This window comes from Leuresthes tenuis, unplaced genomic scaffold, assembly GCF_036924035.1.
Source record: "Leuresthes tenuis unplaced genomic scaffold, fLeuTen1.0.hap1 SCAF_16, whole genome shotgun sequence".
NCBI lineage: Eukaryota > Metazoa > Chordata > Actinopteri > Atheriniformes > Atherinopsidae > Leuresthes > Leuresthes tenuis.
The window spans coordinates 16551152-16570983 of record NW_027325370.1 but is presented as its reverse complement, the minus strand read 5'-3'; the positions used below and the strand labels follow the sequence as shown (position 1 = coordinate 16570983).

The window sequence follows — 19832 nt, the reverse complement described above, 5'->3', positions numbered from 1 at the left end:
GGTATCTATGCATGCATGATATAGATGATAGTATGTGTGCAAAAAATATATTAATGATATGGGTGATGGTATGTATGCATGGATGACATGGATGAATGTATGTATGCTGAGGACCCGTACTGGACGTAGTATCTTTCATGCAGGGGATTTGAACCCTTGTCAACTACATGAAATAGTCTTAAGCGGCAATCTTAAGACTACACTATCCAGTCCCTGGATGATGGATGATGGTATGTGTGCATGGATGACATGGATGATGGTATGGATGCGTGGATGAAATGGATGACATGGTTGATATGGATGATGGTATGTATGCATGTATGATATGGATGATGTTATATATATATATGGATGATGGTATGTGTGCTTGGAAGACATGGATGATGGTATGCATGCATGGATGATATGGATGATGTTATATATATATATATATGGATGATGGTATGTGTGCTTGGAAGACATGGATGATGGTATGTGTGCGTGTATGATATGGATGATGTTATATATATATATGGATGATGGTATGTGTGCTTGGAAGACATGGATGATGGTATGTATGCATGGATGATATGGATGATGTTATATACATATGGATGATGGTATGTGTGCTTGGAAGACATGGATGATGGTATGTATGCATGGATGATATGGATGATGTTATATATATATGTATGATGGTATGTGTGCTTGGAAGACATGGATGATGGTATCTATGCATGCATGATATAGATGATAGTATGTGTGCAAAAAATATATTAATGATATGGGTGATGATATGTATGCTGAGGACCCGTACTGGACGTAGTATCTTTCATGCAGGGGATTTGAACCCTTGTCAACTACATGAAAGGCAGCAATCTTAAGACTACACTATCCAGTCCCTGGATGATGGATGATGGTATGTGTGCATGGATGACATGGATGATGGTATGGATGCGTGGATGAAATGGATGACATGGTTGATATGGATGATGGTATGTATGCATGTATGATATGGATGATGTTATATATATATATGGATGATGGTATGTGTGCTTGGAAGACATGGATGATGGTATGCATGCATGGATGATATGGATGATGTTATATATATATATATATGGATGATGGTATGTGTGCTTGGAAGACATGGATGATGGTATGTGTGCGTGTATGATATGGATGATGTTATATATATATATGGATGATGGAATGTGTGCTTGGAAGACATGGATGATGGTATGTATGCATGTATGATATGGATGATGTTATATATATATGGATGATGGTATGTGTGCTTGGAAGACATGGATGATGGTATGTGTGCGTGTATGATATGGATGATGTTATATATATATATGGATGATGGTATGTGTGCCTGGATGACATGGATGATGGTATGTATTCGTGGATGACATGTATGCATGGATTATATGTATGATATGTATGCATTGATGATATGGATGATGGTATGTATGCGTGGTTGAGATGGATTACATGGATGAATGTATATATCCATGGATGACATGGATGATGGAATGTGTCCATGGATGACATGGATGAATGTATGTATGCGTGGATGACATGGATGATGGTATGGATGCGTAGATTATATGGATGATGGTATGTGTGCAAAAAATATATTAATGATATGGGTGATGGTATGTATGCATGGATGACATGGATGAATGTATGTATGCTGAGGACCCGTACTGGACGTAGTATCTTTCATGCAGAGGATTTGAACCCTTGTCAACTACATGAAAGGCGGCAATCTTAAGACTACACTATCCACTCCCTGGATGATGGATGATGGTATGTGTGCATGGATGACATGGATGATGGTATGTGTATATATATATGGATGATGGTATGTGTGCTTGGAAGACATGGATGATGGTATGTGTATATATATATGGATGATGGTATGTGTGCATGGATGACATGGATGATGTTATGTGTGATGACATGGATGATGGTATGTGTGCATGGAAGACATGGATGATGGTATGTGTGCATGGAATACATGGATGATGGTATGTGTGCGTGGAAGACATGGATGATGGTATGTGTGCCTGGAATACATGGATGATGGTATGTGTGCCTGGAATACATGGATGCATGGAAGACATGGATGATGGTATGAGTGCATTGAAGACATGGATGATGGTATGTGTGCCTGGAAGACATGGATGATGGTATGTGTGCGTGGAAGACATGGATGATGGTATGTGTGCCTGGAAGACATGGATGATGGTATGTGTGCCTGGAAGACATGGATGATGGTATGTGTGCATGGATGACATGGATGATGGTATGGATGCGTGGATGACATGGTTGATATGGATGATGGTATGCATGCATGGATGGATGATATGGATGATGTTATATATATATGGATGATGGTATGTGTGCTTGGAAGACATGGATGATGGTATGTGTGCGTGTATGATATGGATGATGTTATATATATATATGGATGATGGTATGTGTGCTTGGAAGACATGGATGATGGTATGTGTGCCTGGAAGACATGGATGATGGTATGTGTGCGTGTATGATATGGATGATGTTATATATATATATGGATGATGGTATGTGTGCCTGGAAGACATGGATGATGGTATGTGTGCCTGGATGACATGGATGATGGTATGTGTGCCTGGATGACATGGATGATGGTATGTATGCATGGATGATATGGATGATGTTATATACATATGGATGATGGTATGTGTGCGTGTATGATATGGATGATGTTATATATATATGGATGATGGTATGCATGCATGGATGATATGGATGATGTTATATATATATATATGGATGATGGTATGTGTGCTTGGAAGACATGGATGATGGTATGTGTGCGTGTATGATATGGATGATGTTATATATATATGGATGATGGTATGCATGCATGGATGATATGGATGATGTTATATATATATATGGATGATGGTATGTGTGCTTGGAAGACATGGATGATGGTATGTATGCATGGATGATATGGATGATGTTATATACATATGGATGATGGTATGTGTGCGTGTATGATATGGATGATGTTATATATATATGGATGATGGTATGTGTGCTTGGAAGACATGGATGATGGTATGCATGCATGGATGATATGGATGATGTTATATATATATATATGGATGATGGTATGTGTGCTTGGAAGACATGGATGATGGTATGTGTGCATGGATGATATGGATGATGTTATATATATATATGGATGATGGTATGTGTGCTTGGAAGACATGGATGATGGTATGTGTGCCTGGATGACATGGATGATGGTATGTGTGCATGGATGATGTTATATATATATGGATGATGGTATGTGTGCTTGGAAGACATGGATGATGGTATGTATGCATGGAGGATATGGATGATGTTATATACATATGGATGATGGTATGCATGCATGGATGATATGGATGATGTTATATATATATATGGATGATGTTATATATATATATGGATGATGGTATGTGTGCTTGGAAGACATGGATGATGGTATGCATGCATGGATGATATGGATGATGTTATATATATATATGGATGATGGTATGTGTGCTTGGAAGACATGGATGATGGTATGTGTGCGTGTATGATATGGATGATGTTATATATATATATATATGGATGATGGTATGTATGCGTGGAAGACATGGATGATGGTATGAGTGCATGGAAGACATGGATGATGGTATGTGTGCCTGGAAGACATGGATGATGGTATGTATGAATGTATGTATGCTGAGGACCCCTACTGGAGGTAGTACCTTTCATGCAGGGGATTTGAACCCTTGTCAACTACATGAAAGGCGGCAATCTTAAGACTACACTATCCAGTCCCTGGATGATGGATGATGGTATGTATGCATGGATGACATGGATGATGGTATGGATGCGTGGATGAATGTATGTATGTATGCGTGGATGACATGTATGTATGTATGCGTGGATGACATGTATGTATGTATGCATGGATGAATGTATGTATGTATGCATGACATGGATGATGGTATGTATGCGTGGATGAATGTATGTATGCGTAGATTATATGGATCATGGTATGTATGTATGCTGAGGACCCCTACTGGAGGTAGTACCTTTCATGCAGGGGATTTGAACCCTTGTCAACTACATGAAAGGCGGCAATCTTAACACTACACTATCCAGTCCCTGGATGATGGATGATGGTATGTGTGCATGGAAGACATGGATGATGGTATGGATGATGGTATGAGTGCCTGGAAGACATGGATGATGGTATGTGTGCATGAATGATATGGATGATATGAATGAGGTTATGTGTGCCTGGATGACATGGATGATGGTATCTATGCATGCATGATATAGATGATAGTATGTGTGCAAAAAATATATTAATGATATGGGTGATGATATGTATGCATGGATGACATGGATGAATGTATGTATGCTGAGGACGCCTACTGGACGTAGTATCTTTCATGCGGGGGATTTGAACCCTTGTCAACTACATGAAAGGCGGCAATCTTAACACTACACTATCCAGTCCCTGGATGATGGTATGTGTGCATGGATGACATGGATGATGGTATGTATGCATGGATGAATGTATGTATGTATGCGTAGATTATATGGATGATGGTATGTGTGCATGGAAGACATGGATGATGGTATGTGTGCGTGGACCATATGGATGATGGTATGTGTGCCTGGAAGACATGGATGATGGTATGTGTGCATGAATGATATGGATGATATGAATGAGGTTATGTATGCATGAATGGCTTGGATGATGGTATGTGTGCCTGGATGATATAGATGATAGTATGTGTGCAAAAAATTTATTTATGATATGGGTGATGATATGTATGCATGGATGACATGGATGAATGTATGTATGCTGAGGACCCCTACTGGACGTAGTATCTTTCATGCAGGGGATTTGAACCCTTGTCAACTACATGAAAGGCGGCAATCTTAAGACTACACTATCCAGTCCCTGGATGATGGATGATGGTATGTGTGCATGGATGACATGGATGATGGTATGGATGCGTGGATGAAATGGATGACATGGTTGATATGGATGATGGTATGTATGCATGTATGATATGGATGATGGTATGTGTGCTTGGAAGACATGGATGATGGTATGCATGCATGGATGATGTTATATATATATGGATGATGGTATGTGTGCATGGAAGACATGGATGATGGTATGTGTATATATATATGGTTGATGTTATGTGTGATGACATGGATGATGGTATGTGTGCTTGGAAGACATGGATGATGGTATGCATGCATGGATGATATGGATGATGGTATGTGTGCATGGATGACATGGATGATGGTATGTGTATATGGTTGATGTTATGTGTGATGACATGGATGATGGTATGTGTGCATGGAAGACGGTATGTATGCCTGGATGATTATGAATGATGGTATGTGTGCGTGGAAGACATGGATGATGGTATGTGTGCCTGGAAGACATGGATGATGGTATGTGTGCCTGGAAGACATGGATGATGGTATGTGTGCATGGAAGACATGGATGATGGTATGTATGCATGGAAGACATGGATGATGGTATGTGTGCCTGGATGATGGTATGGATGATGGTATGTGTGCGTGGAAGACATGGATGATGGTATGTATGCTGAGGACCCCTACTGGAGGTAGTACCTTTCATGCAGGGGATTTGAACCCTTGTCAACTACATGAAAGGCGGCAATCTTAACACTACACTATCCAGTCCCTGGATGATGGATGATGGTATGTGTGCATGGAAGACATGGATGATGGTATGGATGATGGTATGAGTGCCTGGAAGACATGGATGATGGTATGTGTGCATGAATGATATGGATGATATGAATGAGGTTATGTGTGCCTGGATGACATGGATGATGGTATCTATGCATGCATGATATAGATGATAGTATGTGTGCAAAAAATATATTAATGATATGGGTGATGATATGTATGCATGGATGACATGGATGAATGTATGTATGCTGAGGACGCCTACTGGACGTAGTATCTTTCATGCGGGGGATTTGAACCCTTGTCAACTACATGAAAGGCGGCAATCTTAACACTACACTATCCAGTCCCTGGATGATGGTATGTGTGCATGGATGACATGGATGATGGTATGTGTGCGTGGACCATATGGATGATGGTATGTGTGCCTGGAAGACATGGATGATGGTATGTGTGCATGAATGATATGGATGATATGAATGAGGTTATGTATGCATGAATGGCTTGGATGATGGTATGTGTGCCTGGATGACATGGATGATGGTATGTGTGCATGAATGATATGGATGATATGAATGAGGTTATGTATGCATGAATGGCTTGGATGATGGTATGTGTGCCTGGATGATATAGATGATAGTATGTGTGCAAAAAATTTATTAATGATATGGGTGATGATATGTATGCATGGATGACATGGATGAATGTATGTATGCTGAGGACCCCTACTGGACGTAGTATCTTTCATGCAGGGGATTTGAACCCTTGTCAACTACATGAAAGGCGGCAATCTTAAGACTACACTATCCAGTCCCTGGATGATGGATGATGGTATGTGTGCATGGATGACATGGATGATGGTATGGATGCGTGGATGAAATGGATGACATGGTTGATATGGATGATGGTATGTATGCATGTATGATATGGATGATGGTATGTGTGCTTGGAAGACATGGATGATGGTATGCATGCATGGATGATGTTATATATATATGGATGATGGTATGTGTGCATGGAAGACATGGATGATGGTATGTGTGCTTGGAAGACATGGATGATGGTATGCATGCATGGATGATATGGATGATGGTATGTGTGCATGGATGACATGGATGATGGTATGTGTATATAAATTATATGGTTGATGTTATGTGTGATGACATGGATGATGGTATGTGTGCATGGAAGACGGTATGTATGCCTGGATGATTATGAATGATGGTATGTGTGCGTGGAAGACATGGATGATGGTATGTGTGCCTGGAAGACATGGATGATGGTATGTGTGCCTGGAAGACATGGATGATGGTATGTGTGCATGGAAGACATGGATGATGGTATGTGTGCATGGAAGACATGGATGATGGTATGTGTGCATGGAATACATGGATGATGGTATGTGTGCCTGGAAGACATGGATAATGGTATGTATGGAAGACATGGATGATGGTATGTGTGCCTGGAAGACATGGATGATGGTATGTGTGCCTGGAAGACATGGATGATGGTATGTGTGCATGGAAGACATGGATGATGGTATGTATGCATGGAAGACATGGATGATGGTATGTGTGCGTGGAAGACATGGATGATGGTATGTGTGCGTGGAAGACATGGATGATGGTATGAGTGCCTGGAAGACATGGATGATGGTATGTGTGCATGGAAGACATGGATGATGTTATATATATATATATGGATGATGGATGATGGTATGCGTGCTTGGATGATTATGAATGATGGTATGTGTATATAAATTATATGGTTGATGTTATGTGTGCATAAATTATATGGATGGTGGTATGTATGCGTGGATGATGGTGTGGATGATATGGATGATGGTACGTATGCATGATATGTGTGCATGGATGACATTGATGATGGTACAGAAGTATTGCTGATTTCATAGAGGTATGTTTGTTTGGATGATGTCTTGTATGGATATTTGGATTGGGGTTAATCGCTCATGCATGTAAAATGCAAAAAAAAAAGGAGTCAGTGATTTGTATATCTTCCCAATTTTATGCACAAGAAAATATATCAAATTGAAATACGGAAACAGGTTGGCTCTACAGCATAATTTGCAAATATAATCCAACCTTGGTTCAACAAATTTCTCTCAACTAGGGGTGGGCGATATGGCAAAAATATCATCACGATTTTTTAAAAATAAAATCACGATTTCGATTTTATCACAATCTTAAACTGAAAAACAGACAGTGTTGCAGAAGTATTTTTGGCTGGGCAGCTCATACCGCGGGTCAACTACTTAAAGCAGGCGTTCGAACCTTTTCTACCGTCTTGAACGGTACCAATACTTTGCAAGAAAAAAGGTAACTGCTTCTGTTACCTCTATCTATCGCTTGCTTGACTTGTCATAGGAGTGCCTTTGTCAAATACCTGTGTTAATGTCTGTTTTGGTCTTAGCTAGCTGCTGCCTCCGCCTGCCCCTCGCTGTTTAGCTCTCATCATACGGTTTGGGATGCTTCCTCTTCAAGTGATTGAACAGGTTCGTCGTGTTGCCACCCGACGTGCGAACAGTTTCTGTGCAAACTTTGCAAATTACATTTGCTTGCGCTTGATCAGTTGCGTAAAATCCAAACCAATTCCATATAATGGAGATGGAATTTTTCTAGCGACCAACTCCTCCGTTTGGCTTTCAGCCATGGCTCTCCATGCGGCTACTGCTACACACGCAAACAAGGAGGCGGGTAAGAAAGCGCGTCACTGCCCGCCATTCGCTGTGATTGGTCGTTTAGGTTGATGACGTAATACGTCTGGTGCGCCGGTGCATCAGCATAGAACTGCAATTTATAGAATATGCCCTCGACGATCCCACGATCTCTGCAGTTTGACAGATCGTTACAGATCGTCTCCACGTTGCAATCGTTCACGATTTAATATCGTCATATCGCCCACCCCTACTCTCAACCAAACTGTTGAATCAAATTAGCCTTTTTTTCCCCTTGTAATGTTCTCACATGGCACAAAGTGAAATATCGCAGCATTCCTCTTCTTGATATCTTTCTCTGTAAGATAGCATTAAATTAAGAAGGCATTTACATTTAAACTTTTATTTTTCACAGTAGAATGAAAACTGACGATGGTGAAGCAGAATTTTGTTAAAATGTTGTTTTTAGACTTTCTGAAAACAACCAAAACACAGAATAAAGCAGCCCATCTTTTTTTCTTTTTTTTTGAGCGAATGAGTTTTTCTTCTGTCTTCCAGGGGTGAACTCCAAGTCAGCACGGGTGCTGCTGATGCTGGTCGTACCCGGTCACCTCGTCTTCCTCTACTCCATCTCTCTGCTGCAGGGAGAGGAGGCTCCCATCACTGTAGCCTTCACCATCTGCTACCTGTTTGCTGCTCTGCTTCAGGTAAAACAATTCAGCTGCATGTGGACCATCTGTGAGAAGTCAGAAGAGAAATTGCTCTTATTTTACTGTTGACATTGAACACTGAAAGATTTCCCATGAACTCACTGGCCCTGAGTTGACCCTGGAGTTTTTCATAGTTATTCTGATACAAACTGTGAAAACCAGTCACCTCAAGGTACATCAGCAGACTTTGTATAGCCTGTTAGAAGTGGCTGCTACCACATGTTAACTAACTGTGAAATGACCAGTGCCCAGTGTTGGTGTTTCAGCAGTTCTCGGATCAAATATTTGCTCTGGGACGGAACCAGAAGTTCACGGTACTTCTGCTGTGTCACTTTCTGACCTTGTTAAAAATAAGAACATCTCAGCTGTTTAAACAAGCAGTGACTGATGTGGAATTGCAAACTATCAAATGTCCTCTCATTAAAAAGTTGGTGAATATTCGGAAATCCCAAAGATATCTGTGAGGATTATATAAATACATGCAAGTACGACTGAGAACGAGTTTTTGGAAGGGTTTACTGGCCTGTCTGATGTGATAAAATAAAACACTTGACTGTTTATCCATTAGTTAACCAGGTGACAAACTGATGGAAAACCCAAGGGATCTACAGGCTTTATGATATCATGATGGTGCCTGTTGGAAACGGTCACTACTAATCAAATAGAGCCGTTTTCTCGTGATAAAACATGACAACAATCCCACCCACGAGGCAGAGGAAGTCACTAAATTATATTAATCATATATTACGACCCTCACATTCACCAGATGTTCTTACCCATTCCTTCAATCTGTCACCTGTCCACATTCCAGCTTTTCATCCAATACTTTTTAACTACTGGAGCCCTTTCCCTCTTTTTCTTTTGGCGGCACTGGACATGCATGCAGACGATTCGCAGTGCAGATGTGCTGCCGAATTTGAGTGAAATAAGAAGGCAGTTCAGGAATTTATTAATACCCATTTACATTTTACTACTTCTACAAAAAGATGCATGCTGTCCCTTGTGCTTGTTCTTGGTGTTAACCAGCATCACCTACTTAAAACATTCGTTCTCTTTTAACTGCAACTGCTTCAACAGTCCTGAGGATGTAAGTACTCCCCATGTGTTCAGATCCTCACTTTACCCATGACCCTGTCCTCTTTTCCTCCCTCAGGTGGCCATCCTCCTTTACGTCGCCGACCTTATCGTCCGCTTGATGTGGAGAAGAAGTCTGGACCCTGACAACTTCTCCATCCCCTACCTGACAGCTCTGGGAGACCTGTTGGGCACCGGGTTCCTGGCCCTCTGCTTCCGTGGCGTCTCATTGGTTCAGAGTCTGGGTCTATAAATTTAGGCCCTGGACACTTAGCCAGCACCACCGTCTTATTGCACCATTTTTAATTGCACAAGGTTATTTTCTGATCTTTATCAATGGGCCAGTTCATACCTATCACAGGTGACATCATATTAAGTATTTTCTGATCAAACATTCATGTTGAGTTTAACAGTGACATTATTTTATTTTTAAGCAAAAAGACTCTCGAGGGATTTTGTTTACAATCATTTTTCAAGCTAAGTTCACAAGATTTTAAGGCTAATCTTCGTGTCACAGACTCCGATCTGAGGCAAATCTGCGGTTTAGTTAAGTCATAAGTCGCGATGTGTGAACGTTTCAAAAGCGTGATACAAGAGGCTCGTAGACTCACCTTTGATATGCTGAAGCAGTTTTTAGGGGACGAGTTGGTGGGGAGCTTCAGCTAATGAGACCTAAAGAGATGGGATCAGGGAATGGGGGAAAAGAACGAACGTACAACATACATGACAGCGCGCGAAGTCTAAATTGTTCAGGAATCTCTGCAGAATTTGGGTAAATTTTGCCAGGAAAACTCAAACCTCAGTTTTCGGTGTGCAAAACCATGACGGACGCAATCGAGGGAAGATGTGGAGAAAGCTATCGAGGTGGGCAAAAACTGAAAAGACTGAAAAACGAGGGACAACTCGTATCAGTTCAACGTTAATTATGGGAGAGACTGGTCTGCATGACAGCTGGAAGTACTTGATAAAGATCAGTCAGATGAAACCGGGGTTAAATCTGGCCGAAACTCTTATCTGAACTTGGCTTCAGAGCTGCTCTGTGCATCAATGCTGGAGGACAAAGGCTGATATACTGTAAGTCGCACACTAACTGGAATTTGATGAGTGTTAATTGTTAGGTGATGTGTATTTGGCACTTGCAAACAATATACTATTTACAAGCAACGTGACTAATTTTCAAATTCTTACACGTATTAGTTGAGGCCAGATATTTATTCTCCTCTTCCAAAACACTGTGAAACCTGAAAGTGTGTTGACACATTTCACTATTTGTACAGCAATCTCTATATTTTCATGACCTAATTTATTGTGATTGTGACAGCACTTACCTGATGAGGAAGTCTGTGTCAGCTGATGTTCCCGTGTTCATATTGAAGCTGCAGAGGATGTTCGGTATGCACTCACCTACTTGATACTCACGGTCCCTTTTATGGAGGGTCAGCTAAGCCTTACTCTTCGTCTTGAAGTTTTCAAAACCAGAAACCCTCATCTTAACTGCAGTGAGTGCGTGTGTGTGTGCGCACAGAAAATACATTACACAAACTACACTGCTGGATTGTTTATGTAGAGCTCAGCATTCGACCACAGTCGCAGCTCACCTATGACTCCAACTCCTGTTTTTTTGTCTCCTCCCGTTTTTTTTTTTTTACTTTGGATGTTTTGCCCCTTGAGTGAATTCACATACTCTCATACAACTCTTTTATATAACATTAAAGTCATATTATAAAAATAATACATACATTTATACTCAAATGGCTATTAGTAATGGTCAAAACTATAACAACAAAGCATTTGCAAGGCAGCAACAATGAGTCATAGCCTTGCATTCATATTTAATTGAAATTACACCAATTCTTCTTGCTGTTACTATTTGCACTTCCCCCCCCCCCCCAAGAAAACCTCAACCACTGAGGTGTCTCTGAAAACAAAGTCTTTTTAATGACTGAAGACTTGCGCGAGACACTCTTAGTTGCAGCCGTGCTTTGCTTCGCGCGTTTCTTGTGGCACTGTTACATGTTCTACTTGAATCACAGCTTATTTCACTCAATCTTACCGTATGGTATTCGTCTGTAAATGGTGATACTTATGTGAGAATCAGACCACACTAAGGTTGTACCAGCACATAAGTTCGTCTTAATCAGCAGGGCTGGGTGACAAAACTTGTATCACCATAAGTTTACATTGGCAGGTCTGTAGACATCTGGATTATCAGATTGGTCATCAAATGAGCGGCATCTCGATTGTTAAAGATGCAAGTTTGATCTTTCTTGAATTTTAAATACATCTTGGAAGGAGAAATAAAATGATCATTTTCTTAATGAATAATTACAAATAGAGCTTTGGAACATAGTTACCCTGCAGTATGTCATATTTATATAGCTCTAAATTAGTGGGGACAAAGTTATTTTTGTGTAAATCTTCCACAAACACAGTTTCCCATAAGACTGAGATGACTTGAGTCGTAAAAGCTACAGTTAACTCAGATGTCTTTGTATTTTTAGGCAGTTTTTTAAAGGGTAACATTTTAAAAGTCATAAGACGACATTAACTAATTTCAATAGGTGGATTTGATAAATATGGCTAAAACTGAGCTCTGGTGATTGCAGTACTCATAATTCTATATAAGCAGAGGGGCTGTAACGTCTTTGAAGACAAATCTGCATCCACTTCTGTAAGCGATCAAAGATATTTTTTAAGTTCACATTGAGCTAGATTGTGGAGCCAGGACTCGCTCAGCTGAGACTTGAGATAGGTTTGTCTAAAGACTGGATGATTAGCAGGAAGTAGTAGTAACTGTTGAGTTGAAGATATCAGCGGTGATCTTAGAGAAGCAATTGTTGCAGCCCATCAATCTTAGAAAGGTTATAAGGTCATTTCCAAACTATTTGGAGATTATTCACAAGTGGAAAACGCTAAAGACAGCTGTCAAACCTTCCCAGGAGGGAATGTCCCAGCAAGTTCACCCCCAAGGTCAAAAGCTCAAGAGCTACATCTCAGACTCTACAGGCCTCAGCTAGCATGTTAAATGCTGAAGTTCATGACAGTGCAATTAGAAAAAGACGGAACAAGTATGAGTTGCAGGACAAAGCCTCTCTAAAAAGAACATGGCAGCACAGCTTAGGTTTGCAAAGTTACATCTGAACAAACCAGAAGACTTATGGAACAATGCACTTTGGGTAGACCAGACCAAATCAACTATTTGACCGAACCACACAGTTTTGTTATTTTACCTTTTGTGCCAAAATGACCATAAACGGGCATTTTCTTCCAAAATGTTGGATTTTCTTTCCTTTAAAAATGTGTTTCATCACTCAGCCCTGGTAAGAATGTGGAACATTTGATTACAGACTTCTACTTTTGTTTTATAAATAGTCTAAAGTTGCCTTGAAATCAAATTAATGTTAACTGTAACGTAACTCAAAGCTCATCTGTAACCATGCCAATGGAAAAATAAGTGTTGCAACAGGCTTTTTGGGGTTTTTTTAGGCAAAAAAAATCACTGCCACATTAAAAACTTGAAGCCTTTTAAAAATGCTTTTCTTTCTTGCAGTGTTCAGTCACCTGAGCTTCCACCCCTGTGCTGTGTAATGTCTTACGTGTGCAAAGATGAAGTGCAGTAAAACATGTGCCGAGTGTTCCTGTCATGTTGTGGCTACGAACAGTTCTATTTTAATAAAAACTAAGTGTGAAGTTGTCTGTCATTTCGGCTCCATCATTTAAGTCAACCCCGAAAGCTGTGTGAGACTGGACTAGAGCTAATGTAAGTTTTATTTATTTATTATTCAATAATCAATCTGTTTATTTACAGTTTCACTGTCCCTGCTGTCACTAGTGTTAATAACGACGGCAGCTAGTTTTTGTAACAATTATGGAAACATGCAAAGTCATCTATATAAACATCTGTTAGCAGCTGTTCAATATGATCAGCGACATTAGATTTCTCTGCAACAGTTGCATAGCTGGTTTATGCATCCTTCAATATACATGATTAATTAACTTGTTTATTCTTTCATAAATCCGAATTATGAGTCTGTCTGTAAGGGAATAAAATAAAGAAAACTCCTTTTTTCTTCTTTTTTTTTTAATTTGAAGTGAAAAACAGATGAGCATACCCTCACTTTGATCTTTCTATTCAGTCAGTACAGTTTACACATACGATTAGCTCGGTTTTTAGTACAAACACTGTGGTAAACATACTGACACTTCTTCACACCAATCCCACTTTATTAGCGTAAAAGAAGACGTCCTCATTAATCTGCCGCTTTGGGTAATTCACAGACACCAAACAGAATGGACTCAACGTGTGCAGCATATTCAGTATCACGGAATATGCTGAGAAAACTGATTGCTACAAACACAACCTTTCCAACATAAACGATCTTTGTACTTACCAGTACTGAAGAAAAGCTGATTTCAGTCTTTGACTGTTCAAAAGCCATGAATATTTACTTCTTTGCCCTTTCATATCTTTGCTGCTGAATGTGGCTTCTTTGTGGGAGGAGGTGGTGGTGACAATGTTCAGTTGCCAGGGGCTTCCATAGATTACTCTCTTCAGTTTTTCAGTTATGCCTGGTCCTCAGAAAAGTCAGATGAATATTAATAGCATAATCATTAAAGTCAGATATCTGTCACTGAGCAGAAGTTTTACTTCTCTGATTAACAATATGTCCAACTTAAAGCAACTTTTAGTAAAACTGCGAAAACAAGGAAATCCTTTTGCGGTACCACTGCATCGACGTGGGGTCTACTAAATTTCTTTCTGTATTTGTTAAAGTCGCTTTCCCACAAATAAACCAGTTTAAAACTTCAAACTACTTTCTTTCTCCTTTTTTTTTTTTTTTTTTTTTTTAAAAAAAACAAACATTTTCCGACGTCAATCTCCTGCACCTATTTCTCTAAAAATAATAAGTAATTGAGGGGTGGCTCATGACTTTTGCATGACTCCGTAAAAGGATCAACAACTACACCAACACAACCAAGAACAGTCTACACCCAAGATTGTTCCACGTTTCTGAGACTGCCCCCCAGTGGCAGCAAAATGCTAAAACACCTAGATGTTTTTTGCAATTTTTTGTATCACTTTTTATCACCTATACATAGCCAACACTTAAGTAGTTACCTGTTGATAAAAGTGTCGTCAAGGATTTACTGACCAGAATAAATCACCGTTGCGTTGGATCTGTTACCTACAAAAAGGCAAAGGTAACTGACAAAAGGTATTCAGATTAAAGTAGGATTTAATCTGAACACTTAACTGAGACTAGGCAAGGTTTATCAATGACATACCGAGCAAATGTCATAAACAATTTTGAGAAAGTTGAGGATGTGAGAGATCGAAGGGATTCTAGCATTACAACACAGCTGAAGTCAGAGATACCTCAGGAGTTTTGTACGTAGGAATATTTCCCTTTAATGCAGGTCATTTAACTCATGATCGTGCCAACTTGGCATTCTCCACCTCTGCTATAGAGATTCAGGGAAATTATAGTTTAATGGCTGGCGGTTGGTACCTGGAGATACCAAATGAGGAGCTAAATTAAAATTGAAAGACAAGACACCCAGGGACGGAGGCTGAAAAACCTCAGGAAAATGGAGGCGTTCCAGCTCTGCTGCCAACTGAGGATAAAAACTTTGCAGCAGAGTGGGACCTGTTGATGCCAGACTTGGAAAACCCAAAAGAGGTCGAGGATGAGAGTAATCCCAGCTGTGCAAATAGCACCATAATAAACATAGCTGTTCTGGAGATGGATTTTCACCTCTTCAAAACCAACTGGAGAACAGAGCCAGCGCTTGGTCTCCATATGGTAAAAGTTTTTAGTAGAAAGCAATTTGATGTGCCAAATGTCTCATTTGCAAAGACTTCTGCAGCATCACCGCCTGTCTGTGGACTATATTATTGTGGAATTATTTTTTCTACTAATCTATGTTGTCACTTTCAGTCAAACTTAATAGCAAATGTTTAAAATGGTCCATGTAAAATGATTAATTTCTATTTTGGATAGCTGCAGGGAGCTTGTCATCCCAACAGACCCTGTGTAACGCCTCTTTGAATCTCTATAGCAAAGTCTAAGAATGCAAAGTTAAAATTAGCACGAATGCACAAGCGCAATGTGTTGGAGAGAATTATTAAGAGCTGTATTCAATTTAATTAATTTATATAGCGCCAAATCACAACAAATGTCATCTCTATGCACTTCAATGACACAAGCCAATTAGAGTCCAATTCATTGTAATCACAATCCAATCAAATCTAATTAAGTTGAAAATTAGTCAAAAAAAGCCAATTCAAAAAACAATTTCCTCGCTAAGAAAACCAACAGATGGCACCGAAACTTCTCTTCGGTCCAATCCCCCGTCCTCAGCGCCTGACTGTGGAGAGAAAAAAAAACCTTTTAAGAGGAAGACACCTCTGGCAGAACCGGACTCGAATCTGCCTCGACCGGCTGTGGTTTGAGAAGACAGACAAGAAGGGACAACAAACACCATTCAAAGGATACCTGCTGAGACAGAAACACAAGTTAATGACAACAAATGTACATAATGTCATATGAGGAAATAAAAGGGGACTAAAAAAAAAGAGAGCAAAGTGAGGAAAGGTATGACATAAGAAGTCTAGGCCTATAGCAGCTTAACTATGGGATGTTTTAGGGTCACCTGAGCCATCCCCAACTATAAGCTTTATTCAAAACAAACCACTTTTCAATCCAGCAGTAAATAGGGTCAAAGTGTGAAATTAATGCGTAAACAGACAGAAAAATGCTGCTGCTGGGTGGGGAGGGGTGGGTTATGTTTATTGAAACTTCAAGGTAACCAGTCAATGATCACAACAGCATGTGGACTTCAGTTATCACATTCACAGTTTTTGTGGCACAAGTGCATTTGTCTTCCAGATTGTGATCACCATTTCACAATGAACCAGCAAACCTAAGAAAAAAATGGCTAAAAGTCTTTGGACTGGCTGTCGTTCACAGCTGCATCTACGCACTGAAGACTACAAAAACTCCTTCATAGAAAAAGGGGGGAGGGGGAAATAAACTTTTGGCAAGTTAATTTCTTGCAAGTCACGGCTTAAATTACACACAGCTACACAGGAAAGCATAACAGATAAGCACCCTGTAATCCATGGCTATATATAGATATAGACACAAACCTTAAGGCTTGACTGAAGAAGAAGAAGTCACTCGTGACTTAACACATAGATATTGCACTTTTCAGGGCATGACTACAGGAAAAAAAGAAAAATATCTGGAGAAAAAGAAAAAGAAAAGAATATTTCTGCTGATTTGCATTTATGTACATCATCGTTTACACGGAGAAAAACTGAAAGTGACATCTTTACAGCAGAGCGTGTGTTTTTTTGTTTTTTTTTTTAAAGAAATGGAGAATGATAAAAACAAATGTTTCCAGTTGGTGCAGACTGATTTTGTGCTGGCGTTGAGAGGCTCTGAACAAGGGATCAGACTGGAAAAAATAAGTCTGGAAGACTGGAAAATGGAGGGAATCTATAGAGCCCAAGAGAGGTTGTAAGACTGAAAAAAAATAAAAGAAAAGAAAATACATATTTCCAAGCAACATTTTGCCACATAGTGACCACATATGATCAATGATTCACTCCGTTTTGGTAAATCTGCACATATCGATTCACTTGTGCACGAACACAGCTGAGAAGCTTCTCAACAAAACAACACGAGCTGCATTGAAAACATGATTTGTGAAATTTTGTGGGTCTTTATGTAGAAAGTGTGCTGCAATCTCTCTGCAGGAGCTCTTCTTCCTGTTCACACGCTTGGTGCTCGACTTGTAAATGAAAGCGAAGAGGAGGCCGGTCCGTCTTCTCTAATCCTTAACAGCGGTTTTTATGCACCTTTGTCTTGGAGGCTTTGTCTAATAGAGGCGCAATCTGTGATTTTTTTTGCCAAACTCCCATTTCTTAGCGCTACTTCCAACCCAAGACTGCACAATATAATGAAAATGTATCATCGTGACAACTTCTGCAACATCGATTTGGCAACAAGTCTGCACGGACTGCGATAAATGGAAGGCTGTTAACTTGGTTTGTCATGGCAGAAACTTGACTCTGACTTGTAAAAGTAGGACAAATGCTAGCGCTAATCAGGGCTACAATCTGCTTCTCGCCAGAAAGGAAGTTGTGTATGTAGTATGCTATCTCCTCATTTAGCTACATTACAAGTAAACTGTACACTGACTCCACTATAAACAGGAAAGTATGAAAAATAGCACTGTTCCGCATCTTTAACCTAGGTTCACTATTTTAAAGAAAAAACAAACCATGTCTTAGGAGAGCTTATGTCTTATTAGGAAGAGACCGGTCTCAGGTGGTGGCCTGCTGTGTTGAATCTGTAAATACTGCACACTGATCTGTAGTGTAGAAATAGACAGAGGTGCAGGGGAAAGAAAACCTTTGTGGCAGTGAAATAACGGATCATGATCAGAAGCACATAATGTACGCAGAGTTGCAATTGTCAGAGCAAATGTTAACCCTAAACCCCACCCAAAATGGCCTCCGTCCACCATTTATATGATGCTAAAACCCCAGAGGAACGGAGCTGCCGGTCTGTTTGAGGCCGACCCAAACAGAACATGAATTGAATTGTGTCTCTGCAGGAAGAGTTTTGTGATTCCTGAGGGTCAAAAGTCTGACACAACACAAGACTTCTAAGATGCTTGTAAACATGTCAGTCTGGCCAAAATCGAGAAAAAATTGGACCAAGACAGAAAGTTTAATTATAGAATTGTCTGCGTTTTGAATTTGGCTTGACATCTGATCTCCCACAGATGAAGTTAGAATGACCACCGCAGCACTGGACATGGCTCAATAATTTGATTACTAAGTTTTTCTTGTAAAGCTGGATGGGAAGGATTTCCCACCACCAGATGTCACTACATCCCACACACTGGATCTCTAATCTATTTAGCCCTTATTATCTTTCGCTCTCTTCTTACATCACAGCTGATGTTACTTGGTGAATCCAGATGTTTTTACTGTTCATCTGCAACCTGGAAAAAAAAAAAACATCTACTGAAGTTGGAGACTAAAGAAAAGAAAAACTGCTGGACTGACACACTGGATTCATTTTGTGAAGAGCCGGTAGAGCACAGTGGAAGTCCGAGAGCTCCACACAAACTCGGCCGACCATCGGACTCGACTCCGCTCAGTCTTCGGCACGACTTAGGATGCAAGTTGCACAATTTAACAATGCTGCAAGAGTCCAAAGCTGGAAGGAGACAGAAACACTTAATATGAGCAGAGTGTGTTTTGGGTTGAAGTGAGTAAATTACTCTGCGACTGTAACAGTAAAATCTGAGACGTGACAAACTCAGAATCCTTTCTTCCTTATTAACACTCCACTAGGACTTACTGTCACTGGTTTTATCGTTTATGCCTTTCAAAAGATACATTTCTTTGTCGTTTCTTTTTGTTCAACTTTATGTTAACTATGTTAGCTCCTACTGTTTTTGATACTGCTTTCCCAAAAGCAAACGAGTTCCACGGTTTACTGCGTTACTGATCCACTGGTTCAGCCCTGTGCTCCTGCACTGACGTTTGAGGAGTCAGGGATGACATTCTTCGTCCATGTCAAACCCGAGGGACT

General features: G+C 40.0%; 1 protein-coding gene across 2 annotated transcripts in view; it reads left to right on the top strand.

The window, feature by feature from the left end:
• Positions 1-11864, top strand: part of LOC140272126 (solute carrier family 41 member 3) — a 36658-nt gene extending 24794 nt beyond the window's left edge. For both annotated transcript variants that reach the window (XM_072367474.1, XM_072367475.1), the window contains 2 exons: positions 8993-9141; positions 10298-11864. In XM_072367474.1, coding sequence (XP_072223575.1) covers positions 8993-9141; positions 10298-10471 — 323 coding nt within the window. In that variant the 3' untranslated portion in view covers positions 10472-11864. The remainder of the gene's footprint in view (positions 1-8992; positions 9142-10297) is intronic.
• Positions 11865-19832: the final 7968 nt, after the last annotated feature.